At 27.5% G+C, this 27466-nt stretch overlaps 1 protein-coding gene across 1 annotated transcript; it reads right to left on the bottom strand.

Annotated features, from left to right (window-relative positions):
• Positions 1 to 4477: 4477 nt before the first annotated feature.
• On the bottom strand, positions 4478 to 26106 carry LOC135924315 (uncharacterized). The gene is made up of 13 exons (XM_065459369.1): positions 26083 to 26106; positions 25782 to 26014; positions 21631 to 21782; positions 16986 to 17290; positions 16006 to 16194; positions 13989 to 14093; positions 13504 to 13737; positions 12861 to 13421; positions 12026 to 12359; positions 11703 to 11855; positions 11342 to 11586; positions 5389 to 5424; positions 4478 to 5073 (listed from the first exon to the last, which is right to left on the bottom strand). The coding sequence occupies exons 1-13, from the start codon at positions 26104 to 26106 to the stop codon at positions 4570 to 4572; spliced, it is 3075 nt and encodes a 1024-aa protein (XP_065315441.1). The 3' UTR covers positions 4478 to 4569.
• Between the last annotated feature and the right edge of the window lie 1360 nt (positions 26107 to 27466).

Here is a 27466-nt window from a genome sequence, read left to right as displayed (position 1 = left end):
TATACATTATGATGGCAAAACAAAATATATTAAAAAGCTTTGATGAAGTTAGGTCCAGTGTCTATTAATGCTTATTTTATAATTCATTATAGAATAGTATAGTTTTCAATCTTTACCATTGTAAATCTTATTGCTCAATAAAACAATATATAATAATTATAATGAATTATTAATTTAAACATAACATGGGTAATAATAATGTAATGTTAATTCAGTGGCTTAACCAGGATATATTCAAAGGGTTGGGGGTGGGGGTGGGGGTGGGGTTATGATTTTTTTTGGTAGACCTCGCACCCCAAACTCGTATTTGCTCTTCATTTTCCCGTAATTATTATTTTGCTTTTTAAAATATATAATATCTATATATCATTTTCGTTAAAGTTGATTGAACAACAGGAAACAGCGTTTACATGATCGAAGGGAGGGGGGGGGGTAGCAGTTTGCATCCCATTTTTTGAGGCTGTAGGCGCCAAGGGGGTTATGATTAATTTATTGGGGTGCTATCTATTAAATTTTTAAATGAAATAGGGCAAAAAAATATTCTTGTAAAAATTAATACTTTTATTATAGACTTATTATAATACAATGATATTGCTACTCATCGACCGAAATCAATATATTGCTATCTTTTAAATACTCAGCAAACTCATATTCATGCCAAGCAATATACTATAATAGTGCATTCATTGTAAATGAGATAAGGGGTTTTTAATTCAATTCATGATCTACAAAACACCGCTTTTATATTCACAATATTTTGATGTTAAAGCTAAAATAATTTAAATTATTTATTATAAATTTATGAAGGAGGTACCATTAATTAAAAAAGAGTAATCGGCGGCGAAAATTTTCAAGGAGGGTAGGCATAGGTTTTTGAGGGGGTTTGCATCCAGTGAGATTCCTGTCATGTAGAAGCTGACTGGATGTACTAATGCTTAAATCTGTGCCAATTTTTTCTTCTATCTTATTGTTTATAAGTGCTTCAACAAATATAGTCAGTATAAAGAAAAAATTTTTAGTAACAATATTTTGAAGGAGCGTTAGTGCTTAATTGTATATAAATTTAATACGATCAGTATAAAGAATAGGTATTAGCAAAATTTAAAAAAAAATAGGATCATGCTAGAATGAAAATAGAAAGATTAAATATGCGCTAATATTTGTGACTTAGCTAGTGCCAATTATATCTTTAATCTACTTTGAGAATCAGAAAAAAGGAATCGATTATAAACAAGGTAAAACTAAAAACTATGACATACGCTTTACGCGTAAAGTTAGCCAATCTGGAATTATTAATTCTAAAATTTATATCAAGCCATTAAGTAGTGCTTTATATATTTTATTGCTTTATTCGGTTTGGTAGACGACTTAAAAAAATTGTCAAAATTAACATCATACCAGAAAGGAGTATCTAGGAGTTCTAAATATCTAGTTTGCTCTAATATTTACTTTCACTTATTAATTCTTCAATTAATTTTGCCGCCCCGTAAAAAAAGTAACCAAGTTTCAAGTTTAATAAAATATGATATCACGCCTTAAACATGAAGGCTACACTTTTGTAAGCATTAATTCTGAAATTTATATAATCAGTGCGTATTTAGTATATTTTAATTCTTCAGCCCATTTAGTAGATAGTTTAATGACAAACGCATTATTGGAAAATAAAATTTTCATGATTAGCATCATACTAGAAAGGGAAATTATAGAAACATTGAAGATATGGGTGAACCAATATGAAATACCTGTAGTACTTACTAATTCCTGAATAAGTTTTTTAGTTGATAAACAAAAACCAGCTATAAGAGAAAAAATAAAAATAATGGAATGCCTAAGGCTAAGTCGTAAATATCGAATTAAATTGCGATTCAAAAATCAATTAGTCTAATTACAAGGTTTTTTCTGATTCAAAATATTTTTGAATCTTATAATTCTATGATCTTTATAGATATTATTTGTTCTTTTCAGTTTATATAATAGATATAGAAATAAAATAGTTTAAATCCCATTATATTTTGAATCGAGTTATATTTTTAAAAATTGTTATGAATATAATTCATATTACTAATCCCAAACATGAAATTTGCCAAACTTTTGAAAGCGTTAATTCTATCTAGGCCAATAATATATATTGCTAAAATGAAATATCTTTTAATTCAATCCGTTTTGTAAACAATATAAATAAAAAAGTTATTAGCAAAATATAAAAATTCCTAATATTTTATCAAGATTCATGTTAGAACGGAAAATCTAGAAGCACTAAAGCAATTATAGTAAAAAAATAAATAAACATAAAATCTAATAAAAATTACTATCATCGTGATTAAAAATAAACTTTTTATCTAATTTCAAAATAGAAGACTAGATGTCTCAGCTGTAGCTTTAATACTTTTATAATTTAGTAATGGTAGCATAAAAAAGTAGCCAAATAGATTTGTGGCACCATCGGTAATGTATACCAAAGTAATGGATTGGTTACCGTGAAATTGAAACCGATTATAATAGTTGATTTGTTACCTTCAAGGCTTAAGATTGAGAGATTTTTTAATAAATTATAGTAATACTAAATGCGCAATTAAAAATATGGAGAGGAGGGGGGGGGGGTCAATAGTCCTTACGAATTATGGAGTCTCTGGTAAGTGTCCCGTTTTGAAAAGTTAAAATAAAATTTATAACAAATTTATTATATGAAAATTTAATTTTAAAATGAAATGCATCTATAATATTCTTTATTCGTAGATTAAGATTTCAAGCACCTTTTTTAAATAAAAGAAGGATTTTCTGAGATTATTTTATAGAATTAGAAAATTAAGAAGGGGGTGCGTATTAATTTAAAAGAAAAAGCAAATTTTAGGCTAGATATCAATATAAAAGTATATTATGAAGCGAAAATTTTACTAATCATATTTTCTACATAGGGAAGGGGGTGGGGATAAAAAGTATTTTGTATTTATTTTAATTTTACGATTTTTAGACAAATACAAATATTATTTTTTTTATTATTATTTGATTTTAAAATGTAAATCCACATTTAATTATTTAAATAACCCGAGTTAGTGAAAAAATTAAAATTCATTATTTTAAATCCTGTTTAATTTTTAAAATGATTATATTACGAAAGCGAAAACACAAGTTTTTTTTTGAAGGTGAGGAAGATATAGTAATCAAAGAAGAGGAGTTTCTATGAGGAATCCAAACCGAACCTAAACCAAACCTTTAAACCGGTATATTTTATTGAAACTGATCTAAATGAATATTTAACCGGCCGAACAGCTAAAAAAATTTGTGAATTGGTTCGATAATTAATAATATTTAATAGAGAATATAATAAATTGCTGGATTTTACATTTAGCTTTCACTATATTATTGATTTTTGATGGATATTTTGAAAACCATCCAAAATTGTCAAATTACATGGATGTTTACGTTGCCACAGAATCCAGGCAAAAATATTTTATATAGCTTATATAGAAACCAGAGATCCGAACTGAAACAAATATCGGATCAGGTTCGGGTTGATAATAATTATTCATGGTTAGACTTCAATTCTTAAAATATCGGCTCGGTTCAAACCTATAAACCAAGTTGAACTCTTTTTTATACAAACTTACATTAGACTTATATATAAAAAGGCAAATTTTTATTATTTCATCAATATAAAAAAAGGAAGTTAAAAATATTAAAAAAATATTGTAAAATAGCAATATACAAAAATTTATAAAAATTGTGACTAAAACTTATCGATTAAAATTGATTGATAATAATCTTACAATTCGGATATAAATTAAAATTGTAGCAATATTAATAGCAATAACTTTCACATTATTTTATTAAGTATAAAATCATGAATTATCACAGAATTTAAGAGATTGCGGCAGTAGTACTGCCGCAACAATATTTATATTATTTATAATGTCTACATTATAGCAGATATTTGATAATTTAAAAAAAATGGTTAATAATAAAAATAAGTAGCACTTAAAAAAATCGACAAAATGTATTCGTCAAAGTATTTATTTGTCAAAATATTTGTATTAAAATATTTTTTTAGGTATTTAATCATCATATTTAAAATACATTTTTTTAAAACGTATTTATATTTATATTCAAATTAGAGATCTGCATCGGGTTCTAAATATCATTAGACCTGGCCTGAAATTAAAAAAAAATTTTTTGTCACCCGAACCAAAATTATATTTAAAAATTAAACTCACCCAAGACCAAAGTAAATTCGGATCAGGGGAAGGGGTCGGGCCTTGCAGACCACTATTTCAAATACTTTTTTGTAGTGTATTTATATTTAAGTTCAAATTGAAGATTTACCCAACCCTGATAAGGGCATAGTTAGAATCGAGTATATATGAAGAAACTTGTTTACCATCTAAAAAAGCTATAGTGAAAGTTTTTATTAGAGCTATTATTCAACCATCTAAAAATTTATTAATTAGTTAATATAAAACTTGATTTGAATAAAATATGAAATTGATCAAATAAAACAATTTAATTAGAATCTTTTTATCATAAAACTAATATTATTACAACCATAGATATGAGATTTTTTGGCAATCGCAGCTATTTCTTGGATTCATCGGTGTAAGCTGAACTGTATTCTTGAGATGCGCCATATTCCGAACCGGCTGTCTTAGACGCATCATAGGTTCCAGATTCAGTACCATACGCTCCACCTTCAGTTCCATAAGCAGCACTATCTGTCCCGTAAGTCCCACTTGCCCCACTGTCTGTTCCGTACGTCCCGCTTTCTGTTCCATAAGCTGCACTACCTGTTCCGTAAGTACCACTTTCGGTTCCATAAGTACCTTCGGTTCCATAAGTACCTTCGGTTCCATAAGTACCTTCGGTTCCATAAGTCCCCTCGGTTCCGTATGTTCCTTCAGTTCCATACGTTCCACTTTCTGTTCCATAAGCTCCGCTTTCAGTTCCATAGGCTGATTCGGTACCGTATGCCCCAGATTCAGTTCCGTAGGAGGCATCGTAGGTTCCATATGCATCGTAAGTGCCGGATTCTCCTCCGTAGCTAGAATAATCCCCGCCATATGTACTTGTGTCATAGCCAGACTTCAAAGTTTAACATTATGTTTTATATATAAGGCATAAGGAGTATAGAGGTATTAATTAAAAAGGATTAGTAGTTAAAATGTAAGTGGATAAAGATTATAATTATGGAAGCCAATAATTTGGAAGAAACTGAACTTACCAAAACCTAGGTTTACATCAATCAAATAAACTATGGATAGAATGAACTAGAGTTTTAATAATTAGGTTTTAGCCAATTACTGATAGTGACTAACAGTAAAAAAAAATTCTTTAAAATAATTTTGAACTCTCATATTATTCATTTCTATTATTTATAATTATAAAGTAAAAATTTACTTTGGAATCTTTGGAATCGTCATAGTCGTAGTAGGACTAAATATTTTTTGAATAATATATAATAAAAAATAATTATTATAAGTATGTATCCAATAAATATTAGAGGGCTTGGAGAACAAAAACAACAATTATATTTAAGCGTTAGATCAATTTCTTGAATATTCTGGAATAAATTTTTTTTATTCAGTTACTTGATGAATAACAAATCAATTCGCTCTGATTATTTTTTTAGAAAACCTTTTTTTTACTGATACCTTGATCATACTTCACAGAATTAGCTTAAATTTTTTTAGGAATTAATAGTTATAGGTAAACCATGCCAAGAAATTTTTTAAAAAAAAGAAAGAATTGGCATAGCGATTAGTAGATGAACTTTAAATTTTTCCAAATAATATTAAAAAAGTCTAAGAAAAAAAAATAGAAATATTTGATATTGTATTAAGAGGATATGGAGATAAGAATATAAATTTTAAAACTTATTAAACTTTGAATGATTACTTTAAGAACTTATTTAAAAATTATCGTAAAATAAAAATACCTTACCTTCCAATATACCAGTTGAAAGACTTATTAGTGTGCCAGAAAATGTCTTTAAACAGAGATATCTCGGTGATGAAAACGATGAGAATGTTTTATTAATAAAAGGTAACAATAATATTTTATAATCATTTAATTATATGTTTTATATATAAATAAAATATCTAACTGAATGGGAAAAAAAATTGGTTTAATTAACAATTGGAGTTTAGCAATATATTTCCAATTTTGGCATTAAGTATACTTTATAATATTATAATAAAAAAGTATCTTAATTATATCTTAAATATACCTTTTAAATAAATAAAGGTAGCATTTGATTGAGTGGGATAAAAATTAAAATAAAAAGCCATTACTATTATATATGTCATATCGAAAAATGAATCCACGGGGATTCGGAATTTCTCAATTTTACATCGCTCGCGAAAGGTATTTCTTAAATTTCAATTCAGAAATATATTCCAACACGTGTAGAATATATTCCCCATACACTTTTATGTATTTTTTAAATAATTTTCATGAAAAATCTATTTAAAAAACAGATATAAATTAATAGCAATAAATCGAAGCAAAATTATTTGAAATTCAAAATTTGGACACTCCATAATAGAGACCTTCATGCGCCTGGATTTATTGATCAGGCCCGGCCCAGACCCGCAGTAAAAAAAATTTATAGGCCCAGGACAAGCCCATAATAAATTTCAAAAATTTTGTTTCAGTGCATTTAGGTGATCATATTTTTTTTGATACTGTAATTTATTATTATTAGAAGAAAAAAAAGTTGTAATATATTTTTTAAGTTAGCAAATGTTTTATATATACTAAATATAAATATAAATTTTTAGGGTTAAGCCAGGCCCAAACCTATTTAAAATATTTCCAAAACCCCAGGCCAGCTAGAAAATATAATTTTATGGGCTGATGGCTGGTCCGGCACATGAAAGTCTCTGCTATATGTTGTAATACATTTTCATTCAAATCAGATATTTGGATTTACTTCAAATAATTTAAAATTGAGAGATTCAGAATCCCAATGAATTTCAAATCTCAACCGACATATATTATTTTTTAAATATATTTTCAGAAATATAAATATTATTTTTTTTATTTCCAGATTCCCCATTAAATTTACAGTTTAAAATGATACGCCCCTTGATATGTTAAATTGAGTTTTTAGATAATATAAAATTTTTTTATTGTAGTGTAGTTGGCATTAAATAGTAAAAATATAAAATTCTATTTAAACCATTTTAAATTATATATTAACCCTATCCCATATCCTTCTAACCTTTCTACCCTCCCTCCAATCTACACCCCCCCCCCCACCTTTCCACTGAGGACCCTAATTCTAAAATATAAAATAATTCAATTATAAAATGGTTACATCGATTATGTATGTTGTCTAAGAGGTTGTCCTTCTAAAATTTCAATTACGTCATGGATTCACATCCACATCGTGTTAGAGAGCCATGAAAAACATGGGGGAAGGTTTGTATGTGATTTTAATAAATTTTTTTGAAGACTAAATTTAACAACATTAAACTGCAAATTTTACGAGTATTCTTAATATTTCGAGATTTATCCAAAAATTTACAAAAATTTTAAACAATTTACAAAAATAATTTTAAACAATTTAAAAAACTAAACTTAATACATTACGCTCAATTTCCAATTTTTATGGCTTTGTTTTGTAATTTTTTATTTTTACCCCATTCACCCAACCAAACATTATCTTAAATTTTTTAAAATATGCAAATCATGATCCTCTACTTTCATGATTTAATTGGGTTCTTTCCAGTTATTTGAACTTCAAGAAGCTAATATTGTGAAATGATCATTTATTAAAAAAGAATATATAATTTTATAGAAGCAATTATTTTTTTGACAAAAATAGCCAAGGATTTTACAGGAACCAGAAATAACAATATTTGTGCATTCTTGTTCCCTTAGGGTTCAGACGAATTTGGAACGTTCCTAGAAAAATGTATAACTTAATATATTTGTCTAAATCAACACATTCCATTCATTAATCTTTATTTAACCATTAATATATGGAATTATTACATCAATGCGTTTTTAGATGTCTTAATAAATAATCTTTGTTTTCCGACAATCCTGGTTTTACAATGATGGCACTTGGATGATTTTTTTTTATTAATATCAAAAATAAAATTGTCCATTGAAAATATTTATTTTATAAGATAAAATCCAATTTATATTGTTTAAAAGATAAAATGTTAATAAAACTAAATTAATATCCCTCATTTATTAATTATTTTATTCCAAATTTTGTGTGCCATATCATATTCATTTAATTGTGTTTTTTTATGTTTACATTCTATTAATTTCTTAATTTGCTACTTGTTTGCTGTTATTTTCTACGACTATTGATTATGAATATTATATTTATAAAGAAAATAAAAATAATTTATCTAGGTTGCCTTTTTTGTATAAATAATTATTAATATTAATTATAATTATATATCCATTAATCCATTAATCACCAATGTTGATTTTTGGAACATCAACTTTGGCGTTTATTTTGAACTTATTTTGTAAAATTTATAAGCTTTTAAAATTTTCAATTTCTTAATTTTTTTCAAGTATCAAAAACTTTAAAAAAAATTAGTTCCGATAAAATTTTAATTCAAAAAAATATATGTAAAATATTATTATGTTCCATTTTTCAAACATTGGTAAATAACGATATCTAAATTTAAATTTATAAGCTCATTTAAAAACAGCTTTAGACGCATTATTAGAAAATTCGGGTGAACATGAAATTATTGTAATACAATCAGATAATTTAGAAGACGTTACAGATGAAGAAAGTAACGATCATGATATATCGTCAGAACAATTAGAAGATATTGTGGGGAAAGTTGAGAAAAATCAGAATATGATAAAAAATATTCAACTTTCTAAGTGAATAAAAGTTTCAAAATGGGAAAAAAAATAGTGAAAAGCATTATAATGATATAAGTACCAATTCTTAGAAAATTCTTTTCATGATATAAATGTAAAATCCCCTCTAGAATTATTTCGTATGTTTTTTGATAAAGACATGTATTCACTTATAATAAATCAAACAAAATATATGCTAATCAATAATTAAATCATTCCTTTGACATTCAAAATTTGAATTTGGACATTTTTATAGGTATTATTTTATATAGTGAATATCATATTTTTCCCCAAGAAAATTTATATTGGTCTCAAGATGAAAATGTAGGTTCACATTTTATTTCCACAAAAATGTCTAGAATCGTTTCCAAGGAATAAAAAGATATTTACATCTGGCCAACAATCCCGATATCAACTGACAAATTAGCAAAGGTCAGACCAGTTAGATATTATTTGTTCGAAATCCACAACAATTTGGTATATTCAAAGAAAATTCAATTTTGTATGAACAAATGATCCCCCTTTTATGGAAACCAAACTATAAAATGTACATGCGAGGAAAGCCAGTAAAAATTGGCGTAAAAGTTTGGGTTTTATCTTCATCTTGTGGATATCCTTTTGCTTTTAATATTTACGCTGGGAAGGATGACAATGAAATTAGTCCTTGGTGAAAGAGTGTAGCCCAAATTAACAGCTGTCATTTCAAGAACATGCACCATTCTTTGATAATTTCTTTACTTACAAATTTATGCAGAATGCTAGGAGAAAAAGGTTTACATTGTATTGAACAGGGAAGCAAAAATGTCCATTAGATCAAAAACTAATGAAAAAACTCCCAGAGGATCTTATGCAGTGATGAAATGATTGCTGTTTTATTGGAATGATAGTCCTGTAGCAGAGGTGAGCAATTATCAAAGAATATACCCTCTAAAGTCAAGCGATGGAGAGTTTGAAACATAAGGTATATATTGATATCGATCAACCAAATATGATTACTTCATATAATCAACATATGGGAGATGTTGATTCATTGGATGAATTTTTGAGCGATTGTCCTCGACTGCCCCCCCCCCCCCAAATGGTGGTGGTGTTTATTCTCTAACTTTCTTAATTTATGAGTTGTATCCACTTGGAAAATACATATTACTTTTGGTGGGAATATGTCTTACCATATATTCAGAAGAGCACCTAAAAAACGATGCCATCCGGGCCCATCCAAGATGCCCAATTGATTCAATCTGAAAGGTAGATATAAGTCATATGCCAATTAAAACCAACATCAAGGTCGTTGCAAATGGTGCAAAATAAATACGACATATAAGTGCGATAAATGTGACGCACTTATTTATATAAAATTCTCAAAATTATTTCACCAAAAAATCAACTCGCTCAATGTTGATTTTTGGAACATTCAAAATTCAATGGAAATATTTTTTTTTGAAATTTTGATAAATATGTTTATATTAATGTATAAGAAATTTAAATTTTTTAAAATTTTACTTTATGTCTTTGATACCTTGGTAATTAACGGGTTAATCAAAACTAAGTATAATAGTGAAATAAAACATCTATTTATTTCCTATTATAATTTTAATAGATTTTTAGGAACGTTCTGGACCATCTGGGAAGGTTCTGGAATATACCGCTCCGGTTCTGTTCCAATTTAACTCAAAGTTCCATTTTCTGTTACGTTCTAGGTCCCTGCTTTCAACTAAACAGTATAACTAATACGTGATACTATTAAGGTGGCACGCTAAATATAATCCGAAAATAAATAATTCTCTGTTGATAGCCTTATCTACAAAATTTATACGCCCCCCCCCCCCATTCCCCAGATAAAATTATATGGACGTCCTTTTCCAGGACAGTTGTATCTTTCATTGTGACTCATCAAAAGTAAAAAAATAAAAATCCGCTCTAGATGTAGAATAAATTCGGTGGTAAATTTAAAACTAATGTGAAGCTTGGACAAGGTATTATAGACTATGAAGTAAACAACAATAAATTATTTAGAAAGATACAACAAAGAAAATACAAATTGTTATTTTTTGAAATTAAAAACCAATAATCTATAGATAATAAAAATAATAATTTTTTTGTATTTTGCTAAAAAAGTCAATTTATTTTTAATCACACATTATCTACTATATATTCATTTTAACAGAATCATGGACAGAAATGTACTACAAGAGCTGGGAAAGAAGACACTGGACAAAATCCCCAAGGACAAAATGCATCGAACACGGAAATTTCGTTAGATGCTTAAAAAGATATATTTTAAAAATGTTAAAATTGGAATATTTATCTTGTGTCTTTTTGTCTATGGGTATTTTTGTCCAAAGTAGAACATTTCTGTGCGCATCATTTAAAAATATATTTTAAAAAATAATCATAATCTCTGGATTATTAGAGTTCTAAGCTCCACTAATAAAATAAATTTCGCCAATTTAATAATCTAAAAATAAATATTTGGAGATAAGAAATTTAACGATTTATTTAGGCATATACTTACATCTTTACTGTAAGAATCACCATAAGACGAATCATAATTATCGTACTCGCCATAATCTCCATAAGAATAATCGTAGTCATACTTATAATTAGTATCATAATCATCCATCTTTGCTTGCAAATTCATTTCTATAGGTTTTGATGTCTGTAACAAATTGCTGAAGAAGCCACCTCCACCTCCCCCAGCTTTCTTTTTATCGTCACTACTACGGCCCGAACCTCCCAACATGAGAGGAATCTTGATGACTTAGCCGACCATTTGAAAAAAAATAATATAAATATTATATGTGATCACTAATTTTACAATTTCCTATCGCTTTATTTAGGCGTTTCGTATCACATAAAATATAGTAAATAAATACCCTGTGTCGGCTTCTGCCCTGTGCTGTATGCATAAGCAATTACTCCAACAATTAGCAAAAGAAATACGATGACAATAACAACAACTACCAACGATATCAAAGGTGCTATCGAGGTGTCAGTGGCTTGGGAAAGTACCTTGTCAACTTCTCCAGCTTAAACACAATAAAATTATTTATATATAATCAAAGTAAGTATTATAATGAAGACTCGTTTTATAAATTAGAATTGACCACTTATAAAAGTAAGTGTTTATTCGCAATATGTATTATCACTAAATGACTGTAAAAAAAATTAAATAATTTTAAAATGAAGATTGAATAACCTGCCGGCCCAAAATAACTTTTCAACACGACTTTTCCAACTACTTCCTTAGGTGGAGTTCCAGTGTCAATGGCTTTCATTGTTATTTCCTCACTCACCCCTGGTAATAATGGCCTTTTATCATGGGTCACTATACCACCTAGTTCGGGTGAGTATCTGAAAGAAGCCGATGAAGGGTCGTACTGTTTGTCAGTGTTATTTTGAGGGCCCGTAATTTGCTGATAAGTAAGTTTGCTGTTTATATTATCTTTATCGATAGCTCTGATATCTAAAATCTTGCTCCCAGTTGGGGTCAAACTTGAAACTTTTAGTATTGGTGGTAGACCCACAAACTCCTAAGCCCAAAAATATATGATTACCCATCGATTTAATAAAAATAGAATGAACACACAATAAATTATGCTTTTCCTATCGGAGTGGGGGGATGTTTTTCTCGCCAAATTTTATTGTAAGTCTTTAGGTTCACATATTATAAGCCTTTGGCTATATTATATTTTTATAAAATTATTTTGGGTTTTTACTAAAAATTTTTTCTAAAAATTTAAGGTAGTTCTAAAAATTTATTAACTTTTACTAATTTTTCTTTCAAATTCTACTTTATAGTGAATTGTATTTATTTTTGGGAGAGAGGGGATGGGAGGAGATTGTGGGGGGGGGGGAGGATTTTTATTGCCTAAAATGACATTTATGAGAACAGGCAAATTTGCGATGGGGCAGAAAATTTTTCCCTCCTCCCTCCTTGGTTACCTGCTTTATTTTGAGTTAAAATTTATGGGACCCAAACTAAATACTTAAATAAATTGAATAATTTTATTTTTTTTAAAGAAAATATTAACCGGTTCATATTTGTTAATGGGAATAAGTGCAACCAAAATACCCATATAAGACAACAGAGGTTTAGGACCCATATCACTGGCCTGAACGAACAAATAATAATTTTTCTCTTCTTGATAATTTAGAGGTTTGACTACAGTTATCTTTCCAGTAGTTGAGTCGATAAGGAAACATTTTTCCTCCTTCCTGTATGAACCACATTCGCCCCCCTTAAGGGAAAAAGCTATGCCAGAACCATCTACAGGATCTGGATCTCTTCCTTCTACCTGGGTGATCACGTAACCCACGGGAACTGACTCGGATATGGATACTTTAAACTCAGTTTGGCTATTATCATTCCCTTTTTTGGGCGCAGGAGGGGGTACTTGACGGGAAGCATTGCTGTTACCAGCCGGCAAATCTCGCCCTGAGAAACCATCTGAATTATCTTGCAATGCCCAAGATTCTCCTCTCATGAATGGATTTCCTAAAAATTCATTGCCAAAAATATCCCTTTTAGCCTTTGAATCCTTGTATTGGGCTGGTTTAGAAATTAATTTTAGGAGAACAGGATGCTTATTGACCTAAAATGGAAGAAATAAGAATGCTTTATAAATTCAAAAATTTAATGAATGGCATATTTTTTTAAAAACAATGGGCATTTACTTTGTTTGCTATTCTTATTTTGACTTCAGTAAAGGCTGCGAAAATTGGTGCACCTTCATCAATGGCCTTGATTGTCATAGTATATTGAGATTTTTTGACAAAATCTAAGGATGACTTGACTTTTACTTCTCCGCTGTCTTCCTTCACTTCAAACTGACCTCCACCTCCTTTTAAAAAATATCGAATGGGTCCTGGCTTCCCGTCTACGTCTAAATCTCTATCAGTTGCTTTGACCTTATTATAATACATTTTTATCAACAATGTGATCATGTATATAGTGTTGAATATATTTTTTTAAATAAAGTTTAATAAATTAAAATTTATATATTTCTTCTCCGTCTTTACCCAATTCGATTTTACAACAACAAAAAAAAACTTAGTCTATTCTTTCCATAATTCCTATTCCTTAAATATTTTAAATTTCGTTAGCATTGCAATTCTAATAGTCATCATTTTAACGATTTAATGAATTTTTGAGTATTTACCGTTAAGACCGTGGTACCTACAATAATGTCACTTCCCACATCCTCCGTAGTGTAACTAGTCTTCTCAAAAACTGGTGGATTGTCATTAATATTAATTACCGTTACCTATATTTTAAAAGAAAAATAATCGACTTCTAGAATGAAATCATGAATGATTCCAAAGATTAATTAACAATATATATATAATATATAATAAGTAAGCCTTATCAATATGAAAATCTAATAATCCATTGGTTCATTCTTTATTTTAATCTATTAAAGTAACATATGGTCAATGTTATGTTATTTAGAATTTTTAAAAAAACGTTTTTATAAAGTTTTTCAAAATCCTACAAAAATTACATTTAAACAAAATGTTTCTGAAAATTAGAAAGAAAAAAAATTTCCAGAATTTTAGATTTTGTGTATAGATTTAAAATATTTCTGATTAGTCAGCATTAAAAAAACACGTAAATCCTTTTATAAATTCTTAGACCCAATGATTATTATTATATAAATAGACTGATAATCGTTTGAAACTGCGAAACAGTACTAAAGGAAGTCAGCTCTTTGTTATTTTAAATAGCCTAGATAGTTTTTCAAGAGTGAGGGGGGAGGGGTTATAAAAAAATTTTATTGGAGGTCTTTACACTTACTTATTGGCCATTGGCTATATTATATTTATTTTATATGCTTTTTTTTCTAAAAATTTTGAATTATATTAATTATTTTAAAAAGTTATTAACATTCATTTTTCTTTAAAATTGTTATTTATAATAAGATCTGCACGTCTAGACCGTTAAAATTTTACGAAATGTTCGCCCCGGCCCGTTAAATTTTTTCGTATAATTTTTCGGCCATTACATTTTTGATATCTATATCTAATTTTTCCCAATGGTATTTAAGAAGCTTATGTATCTATTTTGGTTACCTATTACTACAATAATGGTTTCATGAATTGGTATGGTGTATTTGTAATTTGATCATATCATAATTAACTAGTTTTTTGTGAATTCACTATTGTTTATAGATTTAGTATTTTTGTTAGACAACTCTTATAATACAAAAATCATGTTGCAATTTATTTTCAAATAGTATAATTAGCTTGAAATTAAGAAAAATATTATAAAATTTTAACGCTCAGGCTGGCCTCTTAGAATCTTAGATAAATAAAAGATTTTCGAGGCTTGACCTTTTATATATTTATTATACGACTCGGTCAAAATTTCTTTCTGTACGAATTGCCCGACCCTTTAAATCTTTTTTAAATTTATCGAGCCCGGCCCTTGTCGGGCTGCGCAGATCTCTGTATATATTAATTTTTGAGAGAGGGTGTGAGGTGCATAGTGGGACATTTTTTATAAGCTTAAAATGATATTTATGAAAACGGTCAAATTTTGGAAAGGGGGAACGTATCTCCTACTCCCTTCCCTTCACTACACCTTTGATTACGCTAGATAATAAAGTACAAGTATAGGAATTTGCACTTATATTATTCTTTTTTCTTTAAATGATAAATAATTATTTCAAATATTTTCTTATTGAATTTTGATAATGTTTTGTCCCGACCATTAAAATATTCACTTGTTTAGGGAAAGTGGTTATTATAAAATCTTTATTTATGTCGTCCATAAAAACAAATATAATATAATTTTAGCCCCTTCCCACTTTCATCAAAAATACACGTTTGAAATTGAATTAATATCGATTTAATAAAAAATTTACACTCTCGAAAGATGAAATCTCGGTTTCAGATTGACAAATGTGCAAATTAGAGGGATAGTTTATGTGACAATGAGTAATACATGTCTTTAAATTGGCATTAGACAAATTAGCAGTATTGCTAATTGGAAATGTTTCGCCAATGAGGAATCAATACAATAGAGCCCTCATGAATTGGTTAGATTATTTAAAAAAAAGACTCAAATTAGACATAGTTCTATAAATGCGTAATATTACAAAAATTATTCCTACCAAATCATATTGATGCTCCAAAATATATTATATTAAAAATGCCTCAAAATCTCGTAAAATTTACTATGACATCACTAGGTTGGGAGGATACTGATTTGACAGCTACTTTCACTTGAAAATTGTAAATAAATTTGATTTCGAAATCAAGCATCTTGGTAGTGCAAATGTCACCATTTTCATGTATCACAAATTCTGCTGGTGGATTAATCAATTTGTATGTCGGTTCACGCAAGAAACCATCGAATCCATTTACCTAAAATATTACCAATCAAATCGAATTGATTAAAACAGCAGATTTATTCCAGAGTAATGAAAAAAATATTTTATAATATAAGCTCATAGGTCAAATTCTTTATTTTAGGCTAGTATGCAACACTGACGAGGTGTCAAGTTTACTACTAAGGAAGGAATCGAAAATTTTTTTTTATTTGCTTACCTAATGCTTTATTTTTTTAAACGTGAAATTACACAATACATTCGCATGATTTTCTCTTTATTTATTAAAAAAAATATGCAATATTAAATTTGCTTCCCTCACGTATATTTTTTTCATCATAGTAAATATAATAGTATTTTTTAACGTAGTAAAAATAATAGTAATTCTCCTTAAAGTAGTAAAAATAATATTTATATTTTAAACGAAGTCAGAGTAGTTTATTTTAACATATTATAAAGATTATATTAAGTTTATTTAAGAATTATGTAGGAAAAATTTCAAGGGAAGCAATGCTTCTTTTGCTTCTATGGAAGTTTTGTCACTGGTATGCAATTATATTATATTTTTTTAAAATTAAACCCTAGTTTATAACATAAAATATTTCAAATATATATATCTTCTCATCTATCTAAAATATTCGTATATATTGTGAATACGGTTCCGAATTGGTTTAAATTAAAAGTGGGGCTATGTGCGGGCCTTAAAAATATTAATCCAATCGGTTAAGGCCACTTCCCTCCTAGACCTTATAGTAGTGGACTGTTGAATCGGATCTATGACTTTTACTAGATTTTAAATATATACACAACATATATTATTATATATACATTCATGAAACAAGTTATTGAATTTTCCTCAACACTTCCAGTGTAAGTCTGCTTGCCCATAATAGGAGTCAGTGGATTGTACACCTGGTCCGCTCCTGACTTTGGAATCTTTAAAACAATACCATTCTTTGCTCCAACTTTATGTGCTTTAGAATGAGTGGCTCTATGTTTGATTATTTTTGGTTTAATATAAATTACGTGGCTTCTTTTCAATCCACAATTCATTTTCTCCAAGTATGATAACTTAGTTCCATTCCTCGACAAAGCGGATATTGAAACTGAGACGTATTCTACATATCCTCTTTCTAAGATGATTGATTATTTAAAAAATCATTAAAAAATTAACTAAACATGTAAAAAATTGCCTGAATCCTATTTTACATATACCTTAAAAAAATTCAATAGTTATAAAATTAAATCACAATATACTCTTAATATCTAATTATATATAGGATATATGCTAAGGTACAGCCATTTAAGGGCTCTCCAAAATTTGAGGCCCATCTGTAAAAGTTCGCTCGTGATAGTTTAAAACTACAGGTAAGTTACAGCTATAGCGCCATTAGTAGGAATAATAAAAACGTTAAAATTAGGCCTATTCGAAAACGAATTAAATAGTAATATGAATTCTCTATTTAATCTTATATTATGTTAAAAATATTGGAAATAAGTAGTGTATATGTTTACATTATTATCTAAAAAAATAATTAGAAATCTCACAATTTAAAATTTATTTAAAAAATAAGCAAATTTCTATTTAAATTGTTAGATTTTTAATAAAAAAATTTTTTTTTTTTATTTGGTAAAATAAATATCGGATTTTAGGATTTAATATATGCAGTGGGGTAACCAGGGTTCATAAATATAGTAATTTAAAGTTAATATAAATCTACCCCCAACACTCCCTTCTCCCTCCGAATAACCATATTTTTAAAAAAGAAGTATATCACAATAATTTTAAAAATATACGTTATTTGTTCTTCTCGCGAGAGCTCATTTCCGCTTTTTGTGACTTGAATGATTAGTATGGTTTTTAAAATAATATTAAAGAAAATCTTATTTATAAAAACCTCTAATTTTGAGCAATAATTGGAGCATTGTTTAATTAATAAATCAATATTTATATCTTTATAATTAGAATTCCTAACTAATTTGAAGCTTAATGATGTGTATAATTTATATAATTTGCAATTTAACGATTGGTAAAATTTCTATTTTTTCTAAACTTATTATAAATGCTACCTAAGGCGTAGCCAATATATTGCCTAGGAGAGGGGGTACTATTAGGTGAGTTTTTGCTATAAATTTTATTGGAGGTTTTTAAGTTCACATATAGGCCTTTATCTATGTTATATTTTTATAAAAATAATTTTGGCTCTTGTCTTATTTTGAATTATATTCGTTTTTTTAGAAAATTATTAAAATTTGTTTATTTTACTTTCAAAATTATTGTTTATATCGTGATATATTTATACATTTTTTGGGGAGAGTTAAGAGGGATGTGTAAGGGGCGATTTTATATTATATTGTAAAACAGGCCAAATTCCCCCTCCCCCGGCTATGCCTATAAATTTTACTATCTCCTGTACAGATCTATCTACATAGGCAGGTTTATACCATAGATTCTTCCTCACATGAAGAAATATCTAATTCTCTTTAATATTTTGGCATAACTGGAATTAATCGGGGGGGGGGGGAATATTTTTTTGGACTTTATGCATCCCTTATTACCCCGGCATTTGGCTGGGTTCCATATGTTAGAAATTCTGATTAAGTATATATTTGATTTCCTCGTGTTTATTTTTAAAATATATAATATTTTATATCATCTCTGTTAAAGTTGGCTGAAAAATTGGAAGCAGTAATTCTAAAAATCTATGCCAGATTTTAATGTTTAATTGATGGAGTGCTATAATAAGTACAATGTAAAGAAAAAAGTTGCTGGGAAAAATTTGGTCTACCTAACAATTAAAAACTCTAAGTATTTATTCAAAAAGTTTTACTAATGTTTAGTTCCTAATAAATCTAATCAGTTTGGTAGACACTAACAATTAAAACAAAAAGGTTAATAACAAACAAAAAAATGGCTAACATTGATATCAGGTCAAAAGGAGGGTGTAAAATAATTGTCAATGTGTTTTAGAAAATTACCAAAATATTTAATATATATTTTTTGACTTTTTTTTGTATGTTAGGTGTTTATTTATTTTTTAAGCTGGCTATAAATTATTCGAAAAAAAAACTTTATCAAGATGTGATCAATAAGAATAGTGAAAGCAAAATTAAAAAATATATTTTTTTAAATCTGACCAAGCCTTTAAAACTATCCAAAAAAAATTTGAAGCAAAATATAAAACTTATTTACGAAAATTCCTAAAATTATTTTATTTATAAAATGGCTAATAAAAACTAAGATAAAAGGATAATAAAAAGCCAAAATATATGTTATAAAAGTATATAATATATAAATTATTTGACAGATTAATTTTTTCATTCTATCACTCATGTTTTTTTCTTTCCTATAACATAATAACTTAATTTATGGAGTCTACAAATAAGAATAAATTTCCCATTCCTTTCCTATTTTGCAAAAGGGTTGTTACTTGTTAATCGCTATTAATATTTGAATAAGGTTATTTCCTTAGTGAGTTTTTTTATTTATGTTAAGCCAAATGTGACTATATTATCATATAATTATTGGCATGACTGATACTGAGTTGTGATAATATTTTATGAGTAACAATTTTGATTAACAAATATCTTATTGCAGTATTTGATTATCTAAAATAGTTATAATATTTTGATATAATACTGAAATTACAATTTAAAAAAATATCATGTCTAGAATATAAAGTTTTGAAAGATATAGTTATCTAGCTTAGATATGTCTCATGATACCCCATTTTTAGAGAGGTGTAAGATAATTTTAAATTGAAAGAGGTAAAATGAGATAGTGACTTATAGGATATTCTTAAAAAATCTGACGGTTATTTAGGAATCGGGAGTTTTAGAGAGATGATTCGAGTCTAAGTATGTAATGTTTTGTGAAAAACAATGAAAAAGAGAATTTTAAAAACCCGTTCTCCAACTATCCTTAAAATCTAAGGTGAAAATAAATAACGCTAGATAATGTGAGAGGATGATAACGCCCAACCCTACACCTCTCCCACTTCCATATATATATCTTATAAATTTTGCAAATTCAAAGGAAATTTTACGCATATTTATTCTTTTAATGTTCTAACAAAATTATGCTTTTTGTAAAGGTCGTGATTGTTGTAATATTCAGTTAAACAAGAAATGTCTTATTCAAATTGTTTCAGATATACTTTTAAACAAAAAAGAAATGGCTTGTTCAAATTATTTCGAGATTATTTAATTTAACAGACTATGTAAATGATTATTTAAGAAAAGATATATAATTGAGATTCTGTGAATATTATACCATTTTCTAATTTTTGGGAAGTATTTTATTAATGTATTTTTCGTTTTAACCCTTTTCTTTTATTTTTTCTTTGTCTTTTAGCTCTTTTATTTAAATTTTATAATGTTTTTTATAATTTATTAAGGTATAATTAATAGTTATGAATAAAGAAAACTTTAAATTAATTTATGTTTCAAGTTTGATATATTTATTAATTAAATATATTTCTTTTTTTTATTTAGAAAGGCACAAAATATCAACTTATAACAGTGATTTAAAAATTGGAAAATTAACCAAAATAAAACATCATTCAATAACAATAAAACTCAATAGGGCAATTAGACTCCAAAAAGCATATCTAAAACTGGGCTAAAATAAAAAAAAAATTTTAGTTTACCAAATAATACACGGGAATAAATTAAGACGTTTATATAAAATCAACCCATATAATAGGGTTAGGGTATGAAATATAATTTTAATTTAAGAAATTTATAGACAAAATCGTCTATTTTACAACAAATCAACAAAATATAACTTTGAGAAAAAAAATTCTATTAATAAACAAATATAATATTTAAAAAAGTGTAAATTTGCTAATGTTAGGGGAATATAATATTGAAACATTAATATTATTTTACTTTTTTTTATCAAAAACTAACTATTAAATTTATAAAATATTTGAATAGCGTCAGTAACACATTAAAATGTTTATTCTATATTTTCCTCGGGATAATTTACTTAAACTGATTGATTTTGAATGAATAAATAAATTAGATACTATTTAGTATTTACTAAAAGATTTATATTATATACATTTATGTCAGAGACTAAGTGTAATATTAAAGAAAGGATGAACTAATACTGTTACTGACCATCTATATACTATATTAATATGACTTGTTTAACTTGTCATAATTATTGTTTTTTAAAATTCATCAATATATTATAGTATAATATTAATTTAAAAAAGAATAATTCGATTACAACAAATACAAATAAATTTTATTATTCGCCCTATATGATTTACATTCGTCTTTGAATAAGCCTAGTCTAGGTTTATAATTTACGATCGGGTATTTATTTTATATAACATGTAATTATTTAAGGTTAACACTAAAACAAGTTTTAAGCAATAAGGCTTATATATTTTAGAAATCTAATATTTAAAAAAAAATAATGTATTTACTTGATCTAATATTTAAAAAAAAATAATGTATTTACTTGTTCTGGCTTGAATGACAATATCCTCTTCAATGATCCTTCTTTTATTTAAATTGTAGGATGGACTTATAAACAATTGGCCGTGATTATCGATTAAAACAATCTCATAGATTGGATGAAGTATTTTCAAACGGACATCTTCTATTTTCAAGCTTAATTTTTTTTTGATCTTTATCATTAAAAAACAATTTTCAGATTTTTTTCTTTGTAATTATTAATTATTTTAAATAATAGAAAACATAAGTCACATAATCATTATTTTCTCTGGAATCTCGAATCATTTATATGAACACATCGGATTAATGTATGACAAGCCCCAAAAACAGCTTTAAAATTGGTAAAAAAAGCAAAAACTTTTTAAAAAACCCTGACTCTATTCAAACATAGTGCTCATCCAGAAATAATTAATATTGAAAATAGATACTATAAAATTATAAAAGGTCAAAAGGTCTATGTGTTTGTTTGAAAGAGGAGACTGTGCGATTAGGAAAAGCTATATAGAGTATAAATGAGTAGTTTGCTGATTTTATTTAAAAATTCTAAAATGATTCAATTATCATACTTAAAAGTATACTACATTCTTTTTGGTTATAAATTTAAATAAATACCTTTTGTCCTATTTTAGTATAAAGGTTATTATTAGTATATGTATATATATATATATTAAAATATTTATCAAAACTGCATGTTTCTATTATTACTTATAGTTTTATGAGCTTTGTTCGAGGATATATTAAATCCTCCAAGGATATTTTATTTTTTTAAAAAATATTTATCAAAACCACATGTATATCTATTAGTAGTTATTACTTGTAGTTTTACGAGTTTTGTTCGAGGATATATTAAATCCTCCCTAATCGAAACATGAAAAAACCTCTGAATAAATATAACTTCATGAGATAATGTCCATAATGTAATAAAACAAGAGAGTATTTTTAAAATTGTATTCATTAACAAACATTAATTAAAGATCAAAGCATTATTATTTTTTATTAATGATAAAAGCTAGTTTTGATATTATGAATTGACGCCGAGATGTCGTAACTATCATACATCATACATCATAATTTATTATTTATTTTTTTTGAAACGTAAAAGAGAAATTTCAAATTTAATTTTTTCCTTGATCATCTAAAGTTTGTCAAGCTATCCAAATCTTATAGGGTAAAAACTCAGAGACCTAGATACGAGAATGAACCTGGCTCAGTAGCGGGCCGAAAAATAAAATAATTTTATAATCCGGACCCGGTTTTATAAATTATAAACCAGGGGCTGGCCTAACTTTTTTTTACAAAATTCTGAAATTTTAAAAATACGGGCGGGACCTTCAAGTATTCTTTTTAAAGATCCAGGCATAGCTCATAAAAATTTGAGCCAGGCTGAATAAAAATAATCCGAGCGGGACTTGAAAATGAGAGGAAAATAAAATATGGGGGCGAGGGTAAAATTATGACTTCTGCAGATCTCACAATTAAGTATCAGGAGAGACCGTTATACTACAGATGGGGTAAAAATGGCAAACTATGATTTTTTCATCTTTATAGCTAATCTCAAATTTTATCAAAAATATATAATACCTACCATATGTTTATATTAGCGAAGAAGGGGCTACACAATTATTGATGTTAATATAAAAAACACCCTTTTTATCAATTTCTATTTTGGTATTAAGTTTCCTTTAAAATTTTATGGAATTTATAAGATATATTCCTCAATGTATAAGCTACCAATTATGCTGAGTTCGAGATTTCTAGTCTATCTAGTAAAATTTCTAGATTGATTTAAGTCAATCATGACCCTGAACTATACTGAAAGGGATAAAATGGCAAATTTGGAAAGTAAGGATTTCTCAGGGTAATAATCCCATAAAATATTTTAAATCAGGTTTCGGCGGGTGAAATTTACTAACTAAACCTTAAAATTTTTGCAGATTTCGTTAATCCTTTTGTAAAACGTTATTTATAATAATACCCAAAGTAATGATGTAAGTTTTGAAACATCTTTTGATATTATAGCCGATTTACTATCTACTCATTATAGCGATATTGAAACACTATTAAAGGATAATAATAATCTTTCATGATTTTATAGATTCAATCGAAACGTGGTTTTTATCTGGATTGCTGATCTTATAAAATTTTGAAGAAAATTTATGCCTGATTCAAAATAGAATAATATAAGACTGTTATATACACTGTGTTCCAATTGAATTACCTTTTTGTTTTATCAATAAATCTGTCAATTTTAAAAATAATTCAATAAAATTTTATAAATTAAAAGGGAGAAATTATTAATGTTTTTTGCAAATTTTATCAAATTTTATCGGTTCAAAGATATGCACATTAAAAGTTGGACGAACAAAATTCGAACTTTCCAACATGTAAAAATTCATTTATTATTTTATTTTTTATTTAAAGATGACTTGAATTTAATTAAAATTTTAAAAGAAATAAAACATTAAAGTCAAATGTTTTTGAAGAAATTTCTTAACAGAAACTGGTATATAGCAGCTTTAAATAAAAATCGGTATGGTGGTAGGCCATGCGCAGCTCGTATTTTGGAAAATGTTGATTCTGTTAAAACACTCGTGTTGAGCCAAGGACCTGACACCCAGAGAGCGATTTGTCATTGAAATTAGTGAATCGGTTATCCACAAAGAACTGCAGTGAAAATGTTTAAAAAAAGATAAACCCAGGGCCTAACCGATGAGAATAAGATTGCCCATCTGGAACGTACCAAACAACATCTACAAAAATACCCTCAGAGGTTAGTTCATTTCATATGGTTCAGAGATGAAAAGCTATTCACAGTAACAAACACCGAACATCGCAGTTTGGCAGTTTCAATAAAAAAACAAGTTGCAATCAATATATTGCTAGTTTGACTCTAGTTAATTTTAAATGTTGATGATTAAATGTTTTTGTCGAATTGTGAAGTTTAATTAAAATATATTTAGAAAAAGAATTTTTACATGTTGGAAAGTTCAAATTTTGTTTGTCTAACTTCGAATGTGCATAAGCATAACCTTAGACCCTGTAAATAGAATTTAATTATCATTTTCAGGAAATGATAATTTATCTCTCTCTCAACCTAAAATTTTTTTATTTAATTATATTTAGAATGATAGATTTATTGCTAAAACAAAAATGGTAACAGTTCAATTGGAAAACATTGTATAGTGTTAATTTATTTAAGCAGTTATTTTATAGTTATATAACAATAATAGTTTTATAATTATATAATACTATTTGGAATAATAATATAATAATCCTTTTCTATATCACCCTTTTATAAAAAAAATTCGAAATTAATACTCATCCACAGAAGGGCTTAAAGGTGTTGTTTCTTATTAGTGGTTAATCAAAAAAACATCACAATCAAAATTTCCAAAGTTATCCAGCAACTTTAAAACTATGCATAAATACAGAACTAAATATTGCCACATCAATTCCAATCTCATGGATCGCATCTTCCATCACGATTTTCCAATAAGTCAATCTTAATTAACTCTCTCACACTCCATTGTTGGCCATGGCTCTGCCATTTGAAACTTAAAAACGCTGACACAAATTGAAGAAATTCTACTCATACTGCCAGCTTATCAATTGTATTTTATCCTAATTTTTTTATAGCATCCCCAAAATCTTTTACATGCTACGCTCTACCGGCATCTTCAATATCTCAGCGACACTTAAAATTTACGAATATAAAATACGCTTCCCCTTCAACGATACTTATTGGGCAAGCCTTCCTCGCAAAACCAGATAAATTGAGTTGATCTAAGATCTCCAACGGCCCTCGCAAAAAGTGGATTTTTATCTTCGCGATTTTCCTGCCAATTATGATTAATTTAACTACCAACTAACGAACTATTATCTAGATGAAGTAGCAATTATACGAGACCAATCAAACCTACCTTATAAATCTAATTTTCCCTCTGTTAACCAGGGAACTTTTCTTGTTGAAAGTTCTGTCGATAACCTTAAATTGAGCTAAGGAATTGATATTATCTTATTTAAAGCGACAATGGCTACTAATTTTATAAATCAATTCCCTCCAAGAACTTAGTCCTTCTTTTATTCGAAGAAAAAAATCAGCATACAATATACCTAGGACTTAACTGCAGCCTTACGATACTGACTTATGCGAACAATGCCGAACATACACCGACTCCAATGGTAGACATTGTCTCCATGCCAATCTCGCAAAGATTGTTTTTCTTGGCATTCTGAGTGTAAACTACTAAACGAGCTTTAACTTCTGCAGGAATTCCTTCCAAATTAAAGCTAAATGAGCTCTCAATGACCAATGGAAGCCTTAATCCTATTGAACAGAGGTAATTATTAGTTTGGGACCCTTTGTGTACTGACCCTGTTATCCCTATCTAACATAAATAAACTATCTGCAACTGGGATTTCAAAAACCAATAAATACATTCGATTTATTTCATACCTTTTCATCTCCTTCATCGTGCATACTCTCTAAAGATCTTTATGAGCAGGGCTGGACCACGACCCATTATTATCTAGCGGACCTTGGCTGGTTTTTGAAATCTTTTTAATCGACTGAGGCCTAAAAATTTTTTTTAAATTTATCTTATCTAAAACAGTTTCTAACTTAAAATATTACAGTTTTTTCTAATAATAATCAATTTCAATAATGTAAACAAAATGATTGCCTATATATACTTAAATATTGCTTATTTTTATTAAATCAATAAATTAAATTTTTATATATTGGTTGGGAAATATTGTGAAACTTATTATGAGCTTGGGAATTTTATAATATCAAATATGGGTCGGACCTGGGCCTAAAAAATTTTTTACTGCGGGCCTTGGACGGCTTTGTTCAAATCATAAAGGCTCATGAAGGCCTCTGATACTCTCACGACGATTGGTATAAAAGTTAAATTTTCAAATAAAATGATAAGGAAAGAGGCCCTTGATGATCTTATAATAGAAAGTAGTGTTGTTAATCGACTAAATTTAGTCGACTAACAGACAACTAACTAATAGTTTTAGCAACTAAAATAGAAACGACTAATATAGTCGACTAAAACGACTAATTTTGTCGACTAAAACGATTAATATAGTCGACTAAAACGACTAATTTAGTCAACTAAAACGACTAATTTAGTCGACTAACTAAAAGAACTAATTAAGTCGACTAAAAGAAGTCGACCCGTTTTAGTCGAGTAATCAAATTTTCGAGCCGAACTTAACCTGCATAACTGTATAATCGGGGTTAGTGTGGCTAATTAGTCTAATTTTTCCGACTAATTGTGATATCATAGAAGATGAACTAAAGTATAGTGATTGACATTTATCTATCTTATCGTTATTTGTAATATTTTTTGAATTTTTTTAAAGCGACGGTAAAATAATAAATTGTACATGCTAAATTAAAATTTCAGTGAATATGTACCATAGAAAAGTGACAATTGTCATATTCGTTATTTTTGAACTTTTTTAATTATTTAGGTAGAAATATATGTTGTAAAGATGTAAAAATAATATTTCAGTGAAGATGTACCATCGTAGAAAAATAACAATTGTCATAATCGTTATTTTTGAACTTTTTTAAAGTAAATAGGTAAAAATATATATTGTAAATGTGTTAAAATAAAATTTCAGTGAGGACGTACCATAGAAGAGTGACAATTGTCATAATCGTTATTTTTTAACTTTTTTGAATTTTTTAAGTAAATAGGTAAAAATATATATTGTTAAGATATTAAAATAAAATTTCAGTGAAGATGTACCATAGAAAAGTGACAATTGTCATAATCGTTATTTGTAAACCTTTTTGAATTTTTTTAAAGTAAATAGGTAAAAAT

Source organism: Gordionus sp. m RMFG-2023, chromosome 2 (genome assembly GCF_954871325.1).
Source record: "Gordionus sp. m RMFG-2023 chromosome 2, tfGorSpeb1-WG-v2, whole genome shotgun sequence".
In the NCBI taxonomy this organism is placed as follows: domain Eukaryota; kingdom Metazoa; phylum Nematomorpha; class Gordioida; order Chordodea; family Parachordodidae; genus Gordionus; species Gordionus sp. m RMFG-2023.
Note: the sequence above shows the minus strand (reverse complement) of the source record. Positions and strands in the feature narration are given on the sequence as shown.

Excerpts from the sequence above, each read along its gene's own strand:
- LOC135924315 (XM_065459369.1), bottom strand. The coding sequence starts at position 26,106 with ATGCACGATGAAGGAGATGAAAAG. Across the intron at positions 17,291-21,630 it reads TGTCATTCAAGCCAGAACAA|AAAGAGGATATGTAGAATAC; the intron begins GTAAATACATTA and ends CAATCATCTTAG. Across the intron at positions 13,738-13,988 it reads TAGGTACCACGGTCTTAACG|GTCAAAGCAACTGATAGAGA; the intron begins GTAAATACTCAA and ends TATTATAATAAG.